At 38.9% G+C, this 17,342-nt stretch overlaps 3 protein-coding genes across 3 annotated transcripts; 1 reads left to right on the top strand and 2 right to left on the bottom strand.

Moving 5' to 3' along the window:
* Positions 1 to 567: 567 nt before the first annotated feature.
* Positions 568 to 3,001, top strand: LOC128446559 (uncharacterized). Its single transcript, XM_053429638.1, has 5 exons — positions 568 to 867; positions 1,603 to 1,636; positions 1,989 to 2,674; positions 2,770 to 2,815; positions 2,897 to 3,001. The coding sequence occupies exons 1-5, from the start codon at positions 860 to 862 to the stop codon at positions 2,999 to 3,001; spliced, it is 879 nt and encodes a 292-aa protein (XP_053285613.1). The 5' UTR covers positions 568 to 859.
* Positions 3,002 to 4,808: 1,807 nt separating this feature from the next.
* LOC128459440 (uncharacterized) lies at positions 4,809 to 8,202 on the bottom strand. Its single transcript, XM_053444498.1, has 7 exons — positions 8,030 to 8,202; positions 7,627 to 7,726; positions 7,080 to 7,227; positions 6,568 to 6,665; positions 6,149 to 6,293; positions 5,732 to 5,852; positions 4,809 to 5,280 (listed from the first exon to the last, which is right to left on the bottom strand). Exons 1-7 carry the CDS (start codon positions 8,154 to 8,156, stop codon positions 4,982 to 4,984), a joined length of 1,038 nt encoding a protein of 345 aa, XP_053300473.1. The 5' UTR covers positions 8,157 to 8,202; the 3' UTR covers positions 4,809 to 4,981.
* Positions 8,203 to 8,371: 169 nt separating this feature from the next.
* LOC128446543 (uncharacterized) lies at positions 8,372 to 10,956 on the bottom strand. The gene is made up of 7 exons (XM_053429637.1): positions 10,924 to 10,956; positions 10,588 to 10,718; positions 9,919 to 10,138; positions 9,712 to 9,787; positions 9,331 to 9,602; positions 9,075 to 9,173; positions 8,372 to 8,398 (listed from the first exon to the last, which is right to left on the bottom strand). Exons 1-7 carry the CDS (start codon positions 10,954 to 10,956, stop codon positions 8,372 to 8,374), a joined length of 858 nt encoding a protein of 285 aa, XP_053285612.1.
* Positions 10,957 to 17,342: the final 6,386 nt, after the last annotated feature.

Genomic DNA, 17,342 nt, shown 5'->3' with positions numbered 1-17,342 from the left:
AGTAATTAATACACGCACTCACAGATTTGAAATGGTAGACTCCAAAGAAAAGATATGCTGGCTCAACTTTTTGCCTGGATCTTTTTTTAACAGTTCCAACTAAGCCATTTTTGAGTACAGTATATCCCACACTAGTTTTATAGTTAGACTAACAAAATTACTTCAGTGCAAGAAATATGATTAGATTTTTCCTTTGAAAGTTTAATTATGGTGAACCAACTTAATTTAGATGAAAAGGGTTTGAGAATATTAAGTGGATACATTGAATTTTGTATTATTCGACCTTTATTACCTTTATTTTTAGAAACCTATTTGCCTTCATTCAGAAAAAAATACACATAGCGAACTATGGAGGTAGATTTGTGTCTTTATTATGCAATCAAAAAGAATAGGTTTGAGAGCAAAACTTTCCACACTGCAATCAAAAAATAGATTTGAGAGCAAAACTATCAACACTGCAATCAAAAAATGTTTTATTGCAAGTTAAATAAATGTGATTAAAAATGTATTAATGGGAATCCAAAAGTTTTGTTTGCAAATCCAAAAGTTTTGTTTGCGAATCCAAAAGTTTTGTTTGCGAATCCAAAAGTTTTGTTTGCGAATCCAAAAATTTTGCTTGCGAATCCAAAAGTTTTGCTTGCGAATCCAAAAGTTTTGCTTGCGAATCCAAAAGCTTTGCTTGCTGTTGAGCTGAATCTCGTGGGCGGGACCTACGCCGAAAGATGTAAGACACGTCTCTATTGGCCAGTCTCGATCGGAGTGACAGCTTGGCAACACCCACAGTTAGTAACGAGAGAGGGAGTTTTGAAGTCCATGATGAGAACGAGCGGGACTCGGGAGCCGAGAGGATAGAAAATCAATGCGCAGGTATGTCTTCCGTCATAGTAATAGCAAGAATGTTATGTTTCAACTGGTGCATGTAGATTGCTTTTGTTTAACGATATGTGGATGTTGTAATGGGTTAAAAAATACATTATTTTATCAGCCTGTAGCTGCTAGCTTAGCTCAATTAGCTAGTCATAGGTACGTTACGTGCCCAGGCTGCCTATTAGCCTGCATGACGTTGTGCATGTAGCTACTAGTTAACAGGACTATTTGTGTTCAACGATCTAACGTTAGCTTATGTTATATTTGTGATGTGCTGTATTATTTGATCAGCCTGTAGCCAGCTTAGTTAGCGTTAGTCACTTTCTCATCTTAGGTGTCGCGCTAGCTGAGCTGTCTGGGTTTCCATCCACATGTTTTTGTGTGCGTTTTCAATGTTAATAATAGCGGCAGACGAAAACATCAGATCTGTGTGGAGCGATGAGGAGACCGTAACCTTCCTCAAATGAATAAATGAAACAAACATCAATGTCATATTTCCATCGTGTTTTCTACATTGTTTTTCAACGTTTGAGGTTTGATTGGCGCTGCGCCACCTACTGCTTATCTCGATGAACCAACTTTTGGGCCACCAACCAAAATTAACCTTTGGGAATATGGCTTTATGGTTACTTAGCTTTATAAGTATGGGAATGTGTAGTGACACGGTATTATTGGTGTTACTGGTGGTGAAAATGGCTTAAACACATAGCTAATAATACTTTCTCTGTTTCCCAGAATGGAAAACCAACCGGGCAGATCACAGGCCCAGGTAGGGTATTGGCTCATTTCTTCAAATTTATATTTGTTCATGGTGTTGTCATTGTGGGAAATAAGAGATCAAATATTACTTGTTTTCCAGTATTGTCCTGTAGTATTGTACAGCTTGTGCATTACCGGAATCAATTGTTAATAACATTTATGCTATGCTCTGTATGATCACATTACAATGTTATGCACCTTAATATAAGCATATTATGATTATAAAAATGATAGATGAAATTTCTTGCAGTAAAATCAAGTTTTATACTAATAAGTGCATGCTTAAAATTGTATGTGTGAAACCACTATCTTTTTGTTATCTTACTTTCATGTTATCTTAGGTTTGTTTTACCTTGTTGCAGGAACCCATGCGATGGCAGCTCCTGCAGAGAGTCAGGGATAGACTTACTTCTGTCATCAACAGGCAACCCATTGACTTTGAATACCTGCACTTTGTTTGCTCTCAGGAGTTGCAGTTTGTTCGAGCTGGGGCAGCCTATATTGACCTTCCTGAGTGTGTTGTAGACAGTCTACAACAGCTGTCTGAAGTTGTCAGCACTTATCTCTCACAGAGTATTGTCCCTCCACTATTGGATGATGTAACTGTGGTTGAATGGACTGGGAGTGTGGGGCGACCCCGGCTAAACATAGAAAGTCAAACCCTCCTGAATCTACTCAGTACTGGGTTACCACTGACTTCTTTGACTGACCTCCATGGCATTTCAAGGTCAACTCTGTATAGACGGATGCAAGAGCATAACCTCTCTGTCAGAAAATGCTATTCTGACATATCAGATGATGTGCTAGATCAGAAGGTTAGGTCTATAAAGGCAAGAATGCCCCATGCTGGCTACAGGCTAGTGAAAGGATCTCTACAAGCAATGGGGCATCGGATTTCGTGGAGAAGAGTAAAGATGTCATTGCAGCGTGTGGATGGTGCAGGAATAATTGCCAGGATGGTCCAGCTGTCTTGCATTGCAAGACGGACATACTCTGTTCCCGCTCCCTTGTCTCTTGTCCACATCGACACAAACCACAAGTTAATAAGGTGTTATTTCTCCTACTGAACAATTTCTAATCATTGGTGATTTTATGTCACCAAATTGTATTATCAGTGCTGTATAACTATTACCTTTTTGTTAGGTACAACATTGTGATTTTTGGAGCAATTGATGGCTTTTCAAGGAAGGTAATGTTTTTTTGTTTTTTTCAATCCCTCATTCACTATTTATCTTGTGAACTACTACATAAGTGTCCCACTTCGTTACAGATCTTTTACCTGGACACAGCTGGGAATAACAGAGCAGAGACGGCTTTTGGATTCTTCATGGATGGAGTTCGGAAAAATGGATGGCCATCAAGGCAAGCGCATTAAATTAGTGTTCAGAAGATGACAATAAAATGTCAACACACACAATTTTAGAAATGAAGTGAAATAAGTCATTTAAAAACAAACAAAATACCAATCCATGTTCCCAACAGCTGGGGTGACTGGTAATGAATGTTTGATCACTTCTCTGCTTCAATTCAATGACATTTTGGGGCTTACCTACACTCATTTAGTTATTCCAGTGGCATAGAAGAGACTGTTGTAATAAAAAAATAAGTGGAAATTATGCTTGTTTCTAACACAGTAAAATATATTATTTTGTACCTTGTCTTTCTCTTTCAGAGTACGAGCCGATCAAGGGGTTGAAAATGTAGACATCGCTAGATGCATGTTTACTGTGCGAGGAACAGCCCGTGGCAGCTTTATTGCTGGAAAAAGCGTCCATAACCAGAGGTAATTGAATACCAGAGCTCAACTGTTTCAGAAAATATTAGAATGCATATAACCAACCCCTCGGGTAAAAAGTATGAATGTTAATATTAAATCCCATCAGTTTTCAAAATCTTCTATGCCATAAAGTCATTTTGCAGTTCTAAATTTATCTAAAAATAGAGATGGGAAATGCTTTGAAGTTGATTGTAATAAGTTTTCGGGTGTTGCTGCTTTTTAATAGTGGACATTTTCAGGTTTTAATTCAGTGTAGTGAAAGCCTTACACGGTCTTGTCTCATCTGTATCCCCTCGCTCGTTTTTAGAGTGGAACGCCTATGGAGAGATGTTTGGAGTGTAACGTGTCAGTACTACGACGTGCTCCACAGTTTGGAGGAAGAGGGCTTCATTGACCTGTCCATTGCTGTCCACCTCTTCTGTGTGGGCTATGTCTTCATACCACAACTACGATCAGATTTGCAGCATTTTACGGAGAGCTGGAATTGTCACCCCTTAAGCACAGAGGGAAATCTGACACCGAATCAGCTATGGATGATCGGGATGCTGCAAGCACCTGTGCCAGAGCCAGACCTGGTAGAGGTATGTATAAGGTCATACGAGACTAACCTGCAAAAAGGGTCCGATGCGGGAAGCAAAACTTAAATGAAGACACAGCATCTTAATATAAACAGGGCATGAAGACTGTTTGTGATCTCTGATCTGATATATGGGTGTAGAAGATAATTCTACTTTCCAGTAATCTGATGTCTGATGTATGGATGGCTTTTATTGGTCATTCCAGATCCAGCAAGCTGAGGAGCAACCCTCTCAGGAACAGCAAAGTGACAACACTGAGCATGGAGTTATTGTACCAGACATCCAATGTCCCCTGTCAGCTGAAAGACTTGCTGCACTACAGCACCTAGTGAACCCCACCACCGAGTCCTCATCCTTTGGTCGGGACATCTACTTGCAGGCTCTTGGAACAGCTTTCGGACTCTAACATTCTGACATGCACACATGCATCTTTTCAACCTGCCATAATTACCTCAGATTCTAACAAAGGCAGTTCTAACTTATTATCAAGAAGCAAGTTTTTTACTTTCTCAACCAGCATTTATGTGAATTATACACAAATAAAGCCCAATTTGAGTAAAAGTGTTTTAGTTTATATTAATTTGACTTGCCTGTAATTAAAAACAGCATTCTAAGGCCAAATTAAGGGATTTAGCAATTCACATATGTATTCATACAACTCAAATAGTTTAGTGCAAATATATATATATATTTTTATTCAATCAGAACAGAACATTGTCAATATGTGTGCCATATTGTTTTGAACCACATTAATATACACTCTTCGCAATGACAATTGGACTTAACATTGACATTATTTAAAACGCTAAAACATTAGGTTTGGAGTCTGTTACGCACGCTTACTTAGAACAGGATTTAACACAAACACGAGGTGATGTCATGGCAAGGGGGGAGTGGCAGGAACTGAACTGACAAGAGAATTATTAGACATGGCTAGGAAAAGACTAGATGAACAAACTAAGTAGAACAGAGTAGACTAGAGCAGAGTAGCGTTTACTAGCTACAGTCTGTCAAAGCTTGCACCATATTTAATGGCAGTTTGCAAGTTGGTTTTAAAGGACTCGTAATCCCCCAGATGAGCTGTTGGAAGTGTAACAGTGTTGGTGCAAGCACTAACAACAGGATAACATACAGTGTGGCCTGGCATGTGCTCTAGACAGTTGTGGTCAAATACTATGGCTATTTTGAATTTCTGTCTCTCTGAGACAAGCAAATGCCTGTGTGCCTGCCCAGTCATCCATTGCATCACCATGGGCACAGAGGGTGTCTCTCCTTCAACCTCATTTTCTGGTTGTGTGTCTTTGAAAGAAAAGGGGATGTTAGAATCAATATCTTCTTCTGAAGTGACAAACTTTCAAAGCTTTTAAATATACCAACAAGGTAAGTGCAGAGCAATATTTTGTAACATAAAACTCTCACTACACAAATCACCAACAAAATCCAACACTGATGAGCACGTCATATATATGGAACCAGTTCTTTGTTGCTGACTGTTTGATATCCAGATCATGAAAATGTGTTGCGCTACTGTCGAGATACTTTCTTTCAATAATCACTTGAAAACGTCGCAAAATTCCCTTTACCATTGTACTTAGTAGCCAAGATAACTTTTTCAAATCTGGATATCATATAACTGTCGGGCATAAAATCCCCATTTCATACATCTATGACGTACATATCAGTGTAGGATCTCCTAAGCTATATCAAACTTTCTTAGGGGATCAGAACTTTTATGGAAGGTTTTACATACCCTCAATTTCAAGTAGGAAATCTTGGAAGTATTCCAAGATTTTGGACTCCTTCACGTGTTTAGTCGAACCATCTGGGCTCATTTCTGGGGCCAGGTGTGATAAAACATAATGCGAGTCCACCTAAGAACAAAAGGGAATTACAACCCAACAGATCCAGACTGATCCAACATCACTCATATACAGGTACTGACAGTAGCGATTTTACCGAGGGTGCATTTGTTCTGTTGGGACGTAAATATTACTGTTTTCAAATAAATGTCAAAAATTTAAAATAAAACTTTTTTGTACCCGTTTTAAACCCCTAAAATCGCCACTGGGTATTGATGATATGGAAATACCATTTAGCACTTGAGGAAAGGTTATGCAATTAAATGGCAAAAATTCAAGAAAATACCCAGAGCTGAATTACAACATACCTTGTCATCAGCCCCTACGACAAAGAGATTGCGACACTCATTCGGCTTTATCTGCATGACCTTGATCAGGTTGTACACTTCAAGGCCTTCACGCATCTGTTGCAGCATTGGTGTGCGTTTTGTGGTCACATGCAGTACAATAGCCCTTACAAAAGAAAAAGAATACATTTTATGACAGCCATTTAAAATTATGATGTCAACTGTAAAATTAGCCATAACACTTATGTTTGTATAATATAATGATAAAACCCTTTCAAAGCCGTCAAAGATTTTGCAGCACAATAACTTGATTGGCTTCAAATTTCCTGCTTAATGAATGAACATTACTGCATGGCTTAAAATACTATTGACCTGTACATAATTCATCAATAATGTAATATTACTCCTTACTAGTTAGGACATCAAACTGCAAAACAAACCTTAATATGCTTTCCTTATGGTCAATGTTGATTTGACCAGTGTAGCCACAATCCAGGATTTCTTCAATGTAGAGGGACAGGTCAGATGCATCTTCAATCTAAAATAATGATTTAGAAGCAACAAGAATTAAGCTTTCATTTGTTATGTATTCACAACTGTTATTTTATACATCTACACTGTCATACATATTCACACATCTCTCACACATTTACCATTATTGGTTTACAGCTACATCAGATAAATTTTTTAGCGAGGCAAGTCTGTAAGTCGCTTGATGCCAACAGGAAATAAGCTATTGCAAGAAACTAACTTATTGATGAATTGGAATTTAGTAAACCTGAGGATATATTGAGATACTGCCTAACACAGCTGCAACATCGTTGGCAAAGTTTTAAACTTGGATCAGTTTACTTTGCACTTATTCTATGTACCATAAACATCAAAAGAGAGCAAACATTATGGAAAAATATTGGCCTCATTAAGATGGCTTGAAGCGATTTACCCAACGTACCGTTTTGATAAGTGGTGACAACTCCATGTCATGCACACCATCAGTTTTAAGGTTCCCAGTGACGAGGTAGTGGTAACACCACTCCTGCATAAACCGTGGTGCTGGTCCTCCTTGGGCAATGCTCACACAAAGTATTTCACCCGCAACTCTGGATGAAAGACAACAAAGAAATTGGCAATTATAAGTACTGATCTCGACATAACACCCCAGCTAGAAGACTTATCTCGGGTGCTTACTTCATTTTATGCATTACCTCTATCATCTATTGTCACACATACACTGAAGGAGATTAAACCTTTAAAATATGACAGAATATTTAAAATAGCTGGTACACTTCAAGCCCTTTCCTGAATGTTTTTCTAACAATTTGCCATGTACATGAAAGTTTGAAAGAAAAACAGATTGAGGCACTGACTTCCCCTCTAGGCAAACTGTAAAGGACCCCAAGTATCAATACATATTTTCACTCATGAAAATATTCTTGCCAAAGTGTCCATCAGATAATAATAATCAGTAATTATAAGTGCTAGAAATAAGAATAACATACTTGAACAGTTCATTGTCCAAATCGTTGAGGGAATACTTTGGTACTTTGCCCTTCTCACTTTCGCCTTCAAATAGTCGCTTCTCGATCCCAGCAACCATTGCTACAGCCAAAAACAAATGATAAAACAGCATTAGACTAGCTGGGGGCAAACATCTAAAAGACAAGAATTTAGCCTAATTTTTCTCAAGCTCTGGCCACTTTGATATTGTGTCCTGCAGAAGCACACAGGCAGTTATTTTTCTATTTTTGGGAAATGGATGGATGCAGCAAAAATACACCTAACAGCAGAGCTTTTGTTCCAGTTGTTTGACAATGGGATAGCAACGGTAAACAATTTAATTTCAGCTATTCTACAACATACTCTACATATCTACTAAATTAATGATGAATGCATGCTACTCACTGGACAGGAACTCTTTTTTTAGTGCTCCAGTGTCAACCCCTGGTTCTCCCAGGAAGGAGACTTTCAAAGGGTTCACTGGACCGCCATTCTTTCGACGCTTCCAGAGTTTAAGACCTCTTTCAACCATATTGTCTCTGGCCACACAGATTTCGAAGGTCTTGCTACAGTCTATCTGTGCCTTTACCCAATAAAGAACATCTTCCTCACTGTGGAAAGTTTCAAATTTTCAAATTATTCAAATGAACTACACAATGCACTGTATTTTAACAAATTAATGAAATGGTACACGACCAGATTGGTTACCATGATATATGATCCAGATCGGAGCATGTCTTGACTGTGTCAAGCTGGCAAAGATCCTTTCCCATACTAATATAAAAACAAAAAGAATACATTTATACTTGTCCTTTAAACATACAGTTCTAGATTATTGTCTATTACCTCACATCTGACCTGTGAGATAAATATAATTTTATGTTTATGTAAAAATCCATTATAACCATAATGAACACAGAGCCATCTTGGAACTGCCTAGGAATTCGAGCAACCCTAACAAAGATACGTAATGCAAGTTGACACACAATCACCTTTCACCGCAGAAGCTTGCATGTAGTTCTATGTCTGACCCTGGAAATGTTCTTGTGCATACTGGACATTGGACCTCACCTGCCTATATGCAGGCACATTGAAAATGAGAACAGAATTGTTAAACCTGCAGTGTGGAAGATTACGTCAGCGTCGGAAGGAGGCGCAAATTTTCAAAATAAGCAGTGGATTCAAAACAAAGCTTTCCCCTCCCACTCCCTTCCCGCTCACTAAGTCCTAACTCATTTACATTCTTCTTACACAAAATGTAAGTGTATTTTAACGAAAAAAAGTTCAACTACGCAGCTTTAAGGCATAGATATCGCGGGATCATTTTTAAGTGCAACAAAGACTGACAACTTTGTAAAGAACTTGATATGTATCCGTTATGTTTATGACTCATTTTTTGGCTGTTGCCCTCCATGCCATACTTATTTTTTTTTTGACTCAGTTGCTGTACCTGCTGAAAGCAATGTTGCTCATTGGACCATGGTGCGTCTGTACAAGGTCCTAGGACTGGGTTAGGAGTTGCTTCTTCCAGGAACACCACATCTGCCTCCTGAGCAGAGAAGTAAAACATGTACATTTATGCCATTTTACTGATATGCTGAGGTTGGGAGTGGAGTTCACAACAGATAACCCTGAAGTTAGAACTGGAAGCTGGACTTTTACAGCTTTGATCTCACATGCCTAAGTGACATAGGAAAAAAATTTACCTCAGTTTCCGAGCTTGATGTCTTGTTGCAGTGGTCAATGTGCAGAGCCAACACCTGCAATGGCATCACTGTCTTGCATTGTTTGCATGTTGCTGTTGGCATACGAGCAAATTCCGGTGCATCTGCTGGTAGTGGTGTTAAATCTAGCTCATCTTGGAGGGGCACTATATATAACATCTGTTTTCCTCCACCTGAGGCTCTTTTGATGACAGAACCAGTGTATCCCTCTGCCTCTAATGCGATTGCAGACAGTTTTCTCCTTCCATTTCCGCCTTTTAAAGCAAGTAACACAACAATTAAAATGGTGCATAACCCTAAAGCATAGTGCATTTATTTTTTCTCTATTGGATGAATAACTTGCTGTTGGGAAATAAAGTGCACCTGCTGCTTTGAAAAGAAGCCATCTGTCTTGAAGATCATTCATCTTCGGATATGTTGTCCTTAGTGAACTGGATAACTAATAAAAAAAAGGAAAGAAAAAAGTCAACAGCTTGAATTTAGACAGTATAGCTCTATTGCCACACAATCAATACTGTTGATACACTTTGGGAACAAAATATGTGCACTTAAGTTCATCAGACATCCCACCTCTGAATGCGTTAAGTCAGATGTGATAGACAACGCCCTCTTTCCCAGCCCTGCTTGCATGAGCTCCAGCTCGGCAGATATGGATGGGGATGTGTCAGTTTTTGAATCAAGTAAGAAAAATGATACATCAAGTGGCTTCCACGTCGTCACAACTTTTGCTGGTCTTCTGAAGGGGTGACTTCGGTTTTTTCCATTGCGTTTGAAATATCCAGGGAAGGATCTATATGATTTTTAGAACAATCTTAATGTTACAAATCAATTAAAATCAGTCACTAGGCCTAATAGATGTGTCAACTATGCAAACAGCCCAGGTCATTTTTCAAAGACAAACAATTCAGCTCTTTAAAAATAAATCAGAACAGAAATCAGATTAAGAACTGAATCTGAACAAAAATTGCACTGAATTGCTGAAGCAATAGCACTACAATACCACTTTGTGACATACTATATATGATAGCACTAGTGCTAACAGGGATGATTAGGTCATTAAATTTAATGAATTAATTTACTTTAATTCAATTAGCAAATCATAGGAATAAGTAGAAACTCTGTGTATGGTTATTTTTGGAAGAAAATAAAACATATTTGCAAGTGCCTTGAATCACGATGGCATATGGAAATGTTTAGCAACATTGTGTAACACCTGAACTGGCCCTTTTGCTTTACTACCTGGCCATCTCAGACGCAACAGTAGGTCTCTCCATACTCGTACTCGGACCCTGTCTTTGATCTTCAGGAATTGCTCTGGTGAGCAAGGACATGAAATGCTGAGCAGCTTCAGTTGCTGAAGACTGGTCATACTGGAATGGGAGTTAAGGTGCATAACATTGTAATGTGATCATACAGAGCATAGCATAAATGTTATTAACAATTGATTCCGGTAATGCACAAGCTGTACAATACTACAGGACAATACTGGAAAACAAGTAATATTTGATCCCTTATTTCCCACAATGACAACACCATGAACAAATATAAATTTGAAGAAATGAGCCAATACCCTACCTGGGCCTGTGATCTGCCCGGTTGGTTTTCCATTCTGGGAAACAGAGAAAGTATTATTAGCTATGTGTTTAAGCCATTTTCACCACCAGTAACACCAATAATACCGTGTCACTACACATTCCCATACTTATAAAGCTAAGTAACCATAAAGCCATATTCCCAAAGGTTAATTTTGGTCGGTGGCCCAAAAGTTGGTTCATCGAGATAAGCAGTAGGTGGCGCAGCGCCAATCAAACCTCAAACGTTGAAAAACAATGTAGAAAACACGATGGAAATATGACATTGATGTTTGTTTCATGTATTCATTTGAGGAAGGTTACGGTCTCCTCATCGTTCCACACAGACCTGATGTTTTCGTCTGCCGCTATTATTAACATTGAAAACGCACACAAAAACATGTGGATGGAAACCCAGACAGCTCAGCTAGCGCTACACCTAAGATGAGAAAGTGACTAACGCTAACTAAGCTGGCTACAGGCTGATCAAATAATACAGCACATCACAAATATAACATAAACTAACGTTAGATCGTTGAACAAAAATAGTCCTGTTAACTAGTAGCTACATGCACAACGTCATGCAGGCTAATAGGCAGCCTGGGCACGTAACGTACCTATGACTAGCTAATTGATCTAAGCTAGCAGCTACAGGCTGATAAAATAATATGTATTTTTTAACCCATTACAACATCCACATATCGTTAAACAAAAGCAATCTACATGCACCAGTTGAAACATAACATTCTTGCTATTACTATGACGGAAGACATACCTGCGCATTGATTTTCTATCCTCTCGGCTCCCGAGTCCCGCTCGTTCTCATCATGGACTTCAAAACTCCCTCTCTCGTTACTAACTGTGGGTGTTGCCAAGCTGTCACTCCGATCGAGACTGGCCAATAGAGACGTGTCTTACATCTTTCGGCGTAGGTCCCGCCCACGATATTCAGCTCAACAGCAAGCAAAGCTTTTGGATTCGCAAGCAAAACTTTTGGATTCGCAAGCAACATTTTTGGATTCGCAAACAAAACTTTTGGATTCGCAAACAAAACTTTTGGATTCGCAAACAAAACTTTTGGATTCCCATTAATACATTTTTAATCACATTTATTTAACTTGCAATAAAACATTTTTTGATTGCAGTGTTGATAGTTTTGCTCTCAAATCTATTTTTTGATTGCAGTGTGGAAAGTTTTGCTCTCAAACCTATTCTTTTTGATTGCATAATAAAGACACAAATCTACCTCCATAGCGAACAGAGCATTCCCCTTTATGATCGCACAGTTTATTTTACAACCAATTGAAACATCTTTTGAAATGCTTAAAAACATTTGGGTAGCTGAGATGAGGGTGTAAAATCAGGGTCCTCTGAATGTCCTCCTTTCCTTTGTGATGGCTGGGCTGATTCCAGTGGGTCAGCTTCCAGCGAAGTTCCGTAACATGTGTCTCCTCTCTCTGTCTGGAGGCTGGTAATACATCCACAGTCAGGAGTCAGGCTGGATTTGTAAAAATGCTGCGGAAAGCCCACACCCACATACACTGAACACAAAACTGTTATTTGAGACATGAGACTGTAAAAGTTCACTGGGTGCAGATCCAGTTAAGATGGAGGTTGAGTTCAGTTTCCGATGAAGACAAGAAACCGGCTGCTGAGGCTCAGCCTGGATTCACTTTTAGTGTACACAGCTGACTGAAGTGATTCATGATTAAGGATAATTGTACTTGTGTGTCCTCAAACGCAATTTGGGAACATTCTTTACATAACTGTCAGCCCTCAGTCACTTTTTTCTAACGTGCCATAAACTATATATCAATAAAAACATATTTATACAAACTTTACTTGTGATTATACTTTTGGGGGCTGTATAAAGTGCGATTTGGACACGTGATATATTAATAGAAATTGATTAAACAGGCAACCAGCAAGAACTGTGCCTTCAGTCCACGGACAAAGTTGACCATGTCTTCTTTTAAATCCTCTGATAAAATACATTAGACGACGGCAACTGGTTAAAACCTCTTCCAGATCGTTTGGATAATATCATTATTTTTATTTCACCATATTTGACAACACAGACATTCGCCTGTGCTGAACCTGGTCATGCAAGCAACATTCATAGAATCACTTTGTATTTAACAATTTGTCTTCAAAGTAATGGCACAACATTGATTTTATTGCTGCAATGCCGTACATCGAGCTGAATTACAGAGCTTTTATTTTGAAATGTTGTGGTCTTGGGTCTGAACATTGTACCGATTGGTAAATAGACCTCTGAAATACAAAATTGTATATAATATGAAGTATAACAAATCATTCAACCTTAAATAATAAGCCACACATGTGGACAGTAATAAAGAAAATGCTGTTCCATTTTCTGAAAAACATTGACTATAAAATGCAGGTAAGATAACTGAGTTTTCTAACTTAACTCTGCACCACAGACTGTTTATAAAAACCTCTCCACACAATGACCAGCACACAAACAATAAAGTGTGAAAGTAAATTGTCGAACTGTTTGAGGAGGACTCACTAATGTCAAGGAATCATTCTGTCAGTCCAATCCAAACAGGCAGGTTTAGGACAGGCGCTGCACTTCCCAGATTAAATACCAGACGGGTAAGTGCCTCTGACTTGGCGATCAGAAATACTATAGATGTGTGTCACTGATTGATTGATCAGACTGTATGACATTTTACGAGTGGCTTACAAAATGACATGAAACTGCAAAACTCAACTTTACCAAAAAAAAGAAAAGAAGCTTGATGGCAGCGCATTCTCTGGTCAGATGAAGTCAACATAATGTGTTTGGATCAGATGGGGTCCAGCATGTTGACCATAGTGACTTCACAGGGCTAACATGTGATAGGAGGTGGATGTGTGCTGCATTATTTGAAAATAGGTCCATATAACTGCAAATGTTTCCACAACAGTGTGGACTCAGTCCTTAGAGTCAGTGCAGACAGTGTGTGTCTAACTTTAGCTCATTATAGAGGCTTCATCGTGTGATTAAATAGAACATTGATGAGGTTGCAGGTCTCTAAATTGGAGAGAATGAATCCTGTGGTAATGGGCGGATGAGTCAAGCATACGTGCAGATGTGGATGTATAGTCAGAGCAGATCTGCGCATCTCCAATATTCAGTGCATGTCTGAAAGCAGCTTTACAGACAGCACAAAGTTCCTGTTCCAATACTAAATGAAAGGATGATTTACACACTACCGAAGTTTGGCAGGCCGAGGGATTTTCTAACATGCTAATCATCCAAACACAATGCAAAAATCGCACATGAGTTTTTGGTTGCATTTTAATAACAGCATGCTAATAACACGTCTCATACAAGCAACAGGAAGAAGGTTCAGTGTGCCATCACTCCAACCAACAGGACTACGATTATTTGTACCCACGAGAATTGCGCTCTTGATCAAACCTTGAAACAAAAATAATTTAATCTCTGTATGCGAGGATGCTGCACCTTATAACATGTAGAGCACTTTGATGACAGTTGAGGTTTGTTGTCTGTGGTGATGAGTGATGTAGTTGATGTGGTTGGTGTGTATAGGTCTGATGATTGCTGTATGCCACATGATGAATTTCTGAAGAGACAAATAAATCTATTTGAGGACAAAAAAAAAAGTCTTGTCTTGTTAATGACATTATTTCTAGTGTGCTGTCTAGTGTCCCTGTCTTATTAGCACACTGTTAAATAAAGTGCAGTAAAGTTTTTAAAAGGGAAAAAAGTAACTCACTGTGGTATTCTAAAGCCAAACAGAGCATCTTTGCTCGTTTCAGACCAACACTGTTGTCAGCACCCACATTGTTTCGATAACAAATATTCTTGTGCCCACATGGTCTGTTGGTCTGAAAATGAGGCGTTCTTTTGACCAATACAAATCTGGCCTGAAATCAGTGGAACAGTACTTTACTGTAGTTTGAAGCACACATTCAAGACAGTTATATTATCCTAAATAGGAAGATGCACAACACCGATGATTTATAAAGAGACTTTTGAACCGTGTGTCTGGTGCAGCAATGTTAAACCATACATGTCTAAGTTGTAAAAGTAGAGCTTTGAGCTCAATGGCCACAATTAATTTATTCCGAAATACTGGAGCATTTCAGTCTGACATTTTGGCTCATTTCAGTGTTGACTGCTCCTCAGCAGTGCCCATCACCATTTCCATGTACCGGTCACTTTTAAAAGCTACAGTATTCAGCTACAGCCCATTACCTATGTTTGGCCTTGCTGTGCGTCACTCATCAAACAGTCAATCAGAAGAGGGGCCCAGAGACTGACACAAAAAATGGCTTGTTCTTGCTAGAACTCCAGAATGACACGGTTTTTGGTTCTTACAGCCAGATTGTTTTTATGGATGTCAAGATACAAATACAGAAAAAGTATTTCTGTATTTGTATCTGTATAAAGTATGGGACCTTTATCCCACATATGATTTGGACAAACTCAACTAACTCAAAGTAACGCAAATAATGTCAGAATTGTCTCACCATATTCCTAAAAGTGTTTGTGTCTGTGTTTGTGTGTGTGTGTGTGTGTGTGATACGTGCTTCTTGATTGTTGACATCTGACAGGTGACAAGGATTGAGTCATAAAATATATTAAAGACACTTCAGAAACACCGCATTATTTACAGTAAAGTTTCTGATTCATGATTCTGTGAGGCTGCTTCAAAACCCAAATTGTTAATTTAACCTAATTTTACTCCCACCTACTAAATCAACCTAGACAGCAGTCAGAGAGAGTCCACCACATTCAAAGCAACACAATCGTCTCTTAGAAAATATAAAGTAATTTCATCCTTATCTGGATCGGCACCAAAACACACATGATGACTGGCAGTCACTCAGGCTGGATCATGATTTCTGAGAATACCTCACTCCTGTCTGGGCATTTGAGCTTTTTACAGCAATGAAGAAAACAGACACACAACCAAGTCGCTGTAGTTCCACCTATAAATCAAATACTGTCAAATCTGATCTTTGTAAGTTCACATGTTCATGCATCTCATATTGTTAGTTTGCTTCCAATTGCATTTTGGAGTCAAGACAAATGACAGTTTATACAGTACATACGAGAGCAATGCCCGTTCTAAACCTGCCTGTTTGTAGTGGGATGTTCTCCTTGTCTTTGTTAATGCTCCTGTTTGGTTCCCTCCCAAGCAGTTCTACAATAAACTCACCTATACCACCTTTTATTGTTCGGGGGCTGGACACTGTGTGAACAGCTTTTTAGAAACACTCTATGGTGCAGTGTGAAGTTATAAAACTGTTCATCCTACCTGTTTTTTTCTGCAGTGAAGATTCAGTTATTCTTTGTCATAAAATTAAACCAAATTAGCCCTTTTACTGTTCACATATGTGGTTTATATATAAGTTTGAATTATATGCTTAACTGCTGTTGTTTTTAGACATTACTTCATGGCTATACCAAAAATCTGATTATCCTGAATAAAGAAATGTAACCCTTTGTCTCACATGACAGAGGAAAGAAGTCCACAATTTGCTAAATCTACCAAAGCCACATTTTCAGAATCTCTGGGATCAGCTTATAAGGTCATACATTTTCAATTTTTCCGATAGTCAACATTCACAAGGTACAATGACCTTAATTCGCAGTCATATTAAGCAACATTGCTCATCATTAAAAACCCAACAGTGAGTGGCAATGGAAATTCAGCCAATCATCTTTCGCAGCCATCAATTAGTCCATATTGCAGCAGTCACGCAGCCCAGCAGGTCCTCAGGATGATCTGTGGTGAACAGTCTGTGTTTCCCTGGTTTCCAGGTGCTACATCTTTAAATGTCCCTGCAGATTAATCAGTCACTGAGAAGAAAGGAGCTCTTTTTCCGCAAGGTTCACATCAGAACTTGGACCACATTGGTAATGATGTTTGTGTTTTCCTGTCTGGGCCCCAGACTGACTCCCTGGAGAAGCCACAGGTCATGCAATAGAGAAATGCACCAGTGAAAGGGAGGGCGAGGACAATCTCCGGATCAAACTCAGCTTTGAGACAAAATGCACGGATGGATGAAATAAGAAGGGAATGCCACATACAACTGAAATGTATTGGTTCAGTGCCTTGTAAGTCTGGTTTGGGAGTGTGACTGATTTATGAGAGTGATTACTTTGTGTGTGTCGCTTCTGCTCTTACACTATGGCCACTCTGTGTTTGTATGTATCCACAACAGGATCTGGAATTTTTTTTAGCAGAATCTGGTCCAGATATTAAAGCTAAAAAAAAAGTCAGACGGAGGAGAGCGCTGCAAGCCATTCGATTCTGCTGCATTCCTCCACGTCCCAGGGCCGGTGAGAAACCTGAGAGAAGAATTATTTTTCCTGACAGGGAGGTTTTCGCTCAGCTCGTTATTTGTAGCGGAGAATTAAAACTGGATCAGAGACCTTTT

This window comes from Pleuronectes platessa, chromosome 2 (assembly GCF_947347685.1).
Source record: "Pleuronectes platessa chromosome 2, fPlePla1.1, whole genome shotgun sequence".
In the NCBI taxonomy this organism is placed as follows: Eukaryota; Metazoa; Chordata; class Actinopteri; order Pleuronectiformes; family Pleuronectidae; genus Pleuronectes; species Pleuronectes platessa.
The sequence above is the reverse complement of the archived record's forward strand: the minus strand, read 5'-3'. Positions and strand labels throughout refer to the sequence as shown.

Excerpts from the sequence above, each read along its gene's own strand:
- LOC128446559 (XM_053429638.1), top strand. Across the intron at positions 2,675-2,769 it reads ACAAACCACAAGTTAATAAG|GTACAACATTGTGATTTTTG; the intron begins GTGTTATTTCTC and ends CCTTTTTGTTAG. Across the intron at positions 2,816-2,896 it reads TTGATGGCTTTTCAAGGAAG|ATCTTTTACCTGGACACAGC; the intron begins GTAATGTTTTTT and ends ACTTCGTTACAG.
- LOC128459440 (XM_053444498.1), bottom strand. The coding sequence starts at position 8,156 with ATGGTTGAAAGAGGTCTTAAACTCTGGAAGCGTCGAAAGAATGGCGGT. Across the intron at positions 7,228-7,626 it reads TTGGACAATGAACTGTTCAA|AGTTGCGGGTGAAATACTTT; the intron begins GTATGTTATTCT and ends TCTTTCATCCAG. Across the intron at positions 6,294-6,567 it reads CATAAGGAAAGCATATTAAG|GGCTATTGTACTGCATGTGA; the intron begins GTTTGTTTTGCA and ends TTCTTTTGTAAG.
- LOC128446543 (XM_053429637.1), bottom strand. The coding sequence starts at position 10,956 with ATGGAAAACCAACCGGGCAGATCACAGGCCCAG. Across the intron at positions 10,139-10,587 it reads GTTGCGTCTGAGATGGCCAG|ATCCTTCCCTGGATATTTCA; the intron begins GTAGTAAAGCAA and ends AAAATCATATAG. Across the intron at positions 8,399-9,074 it reads AGCAACATTGCTTTCAGCAG|TATGGGAAAGGATCTTTGCC; the intron begins GTACAGCAACTG and ends TTTTTATATTAG.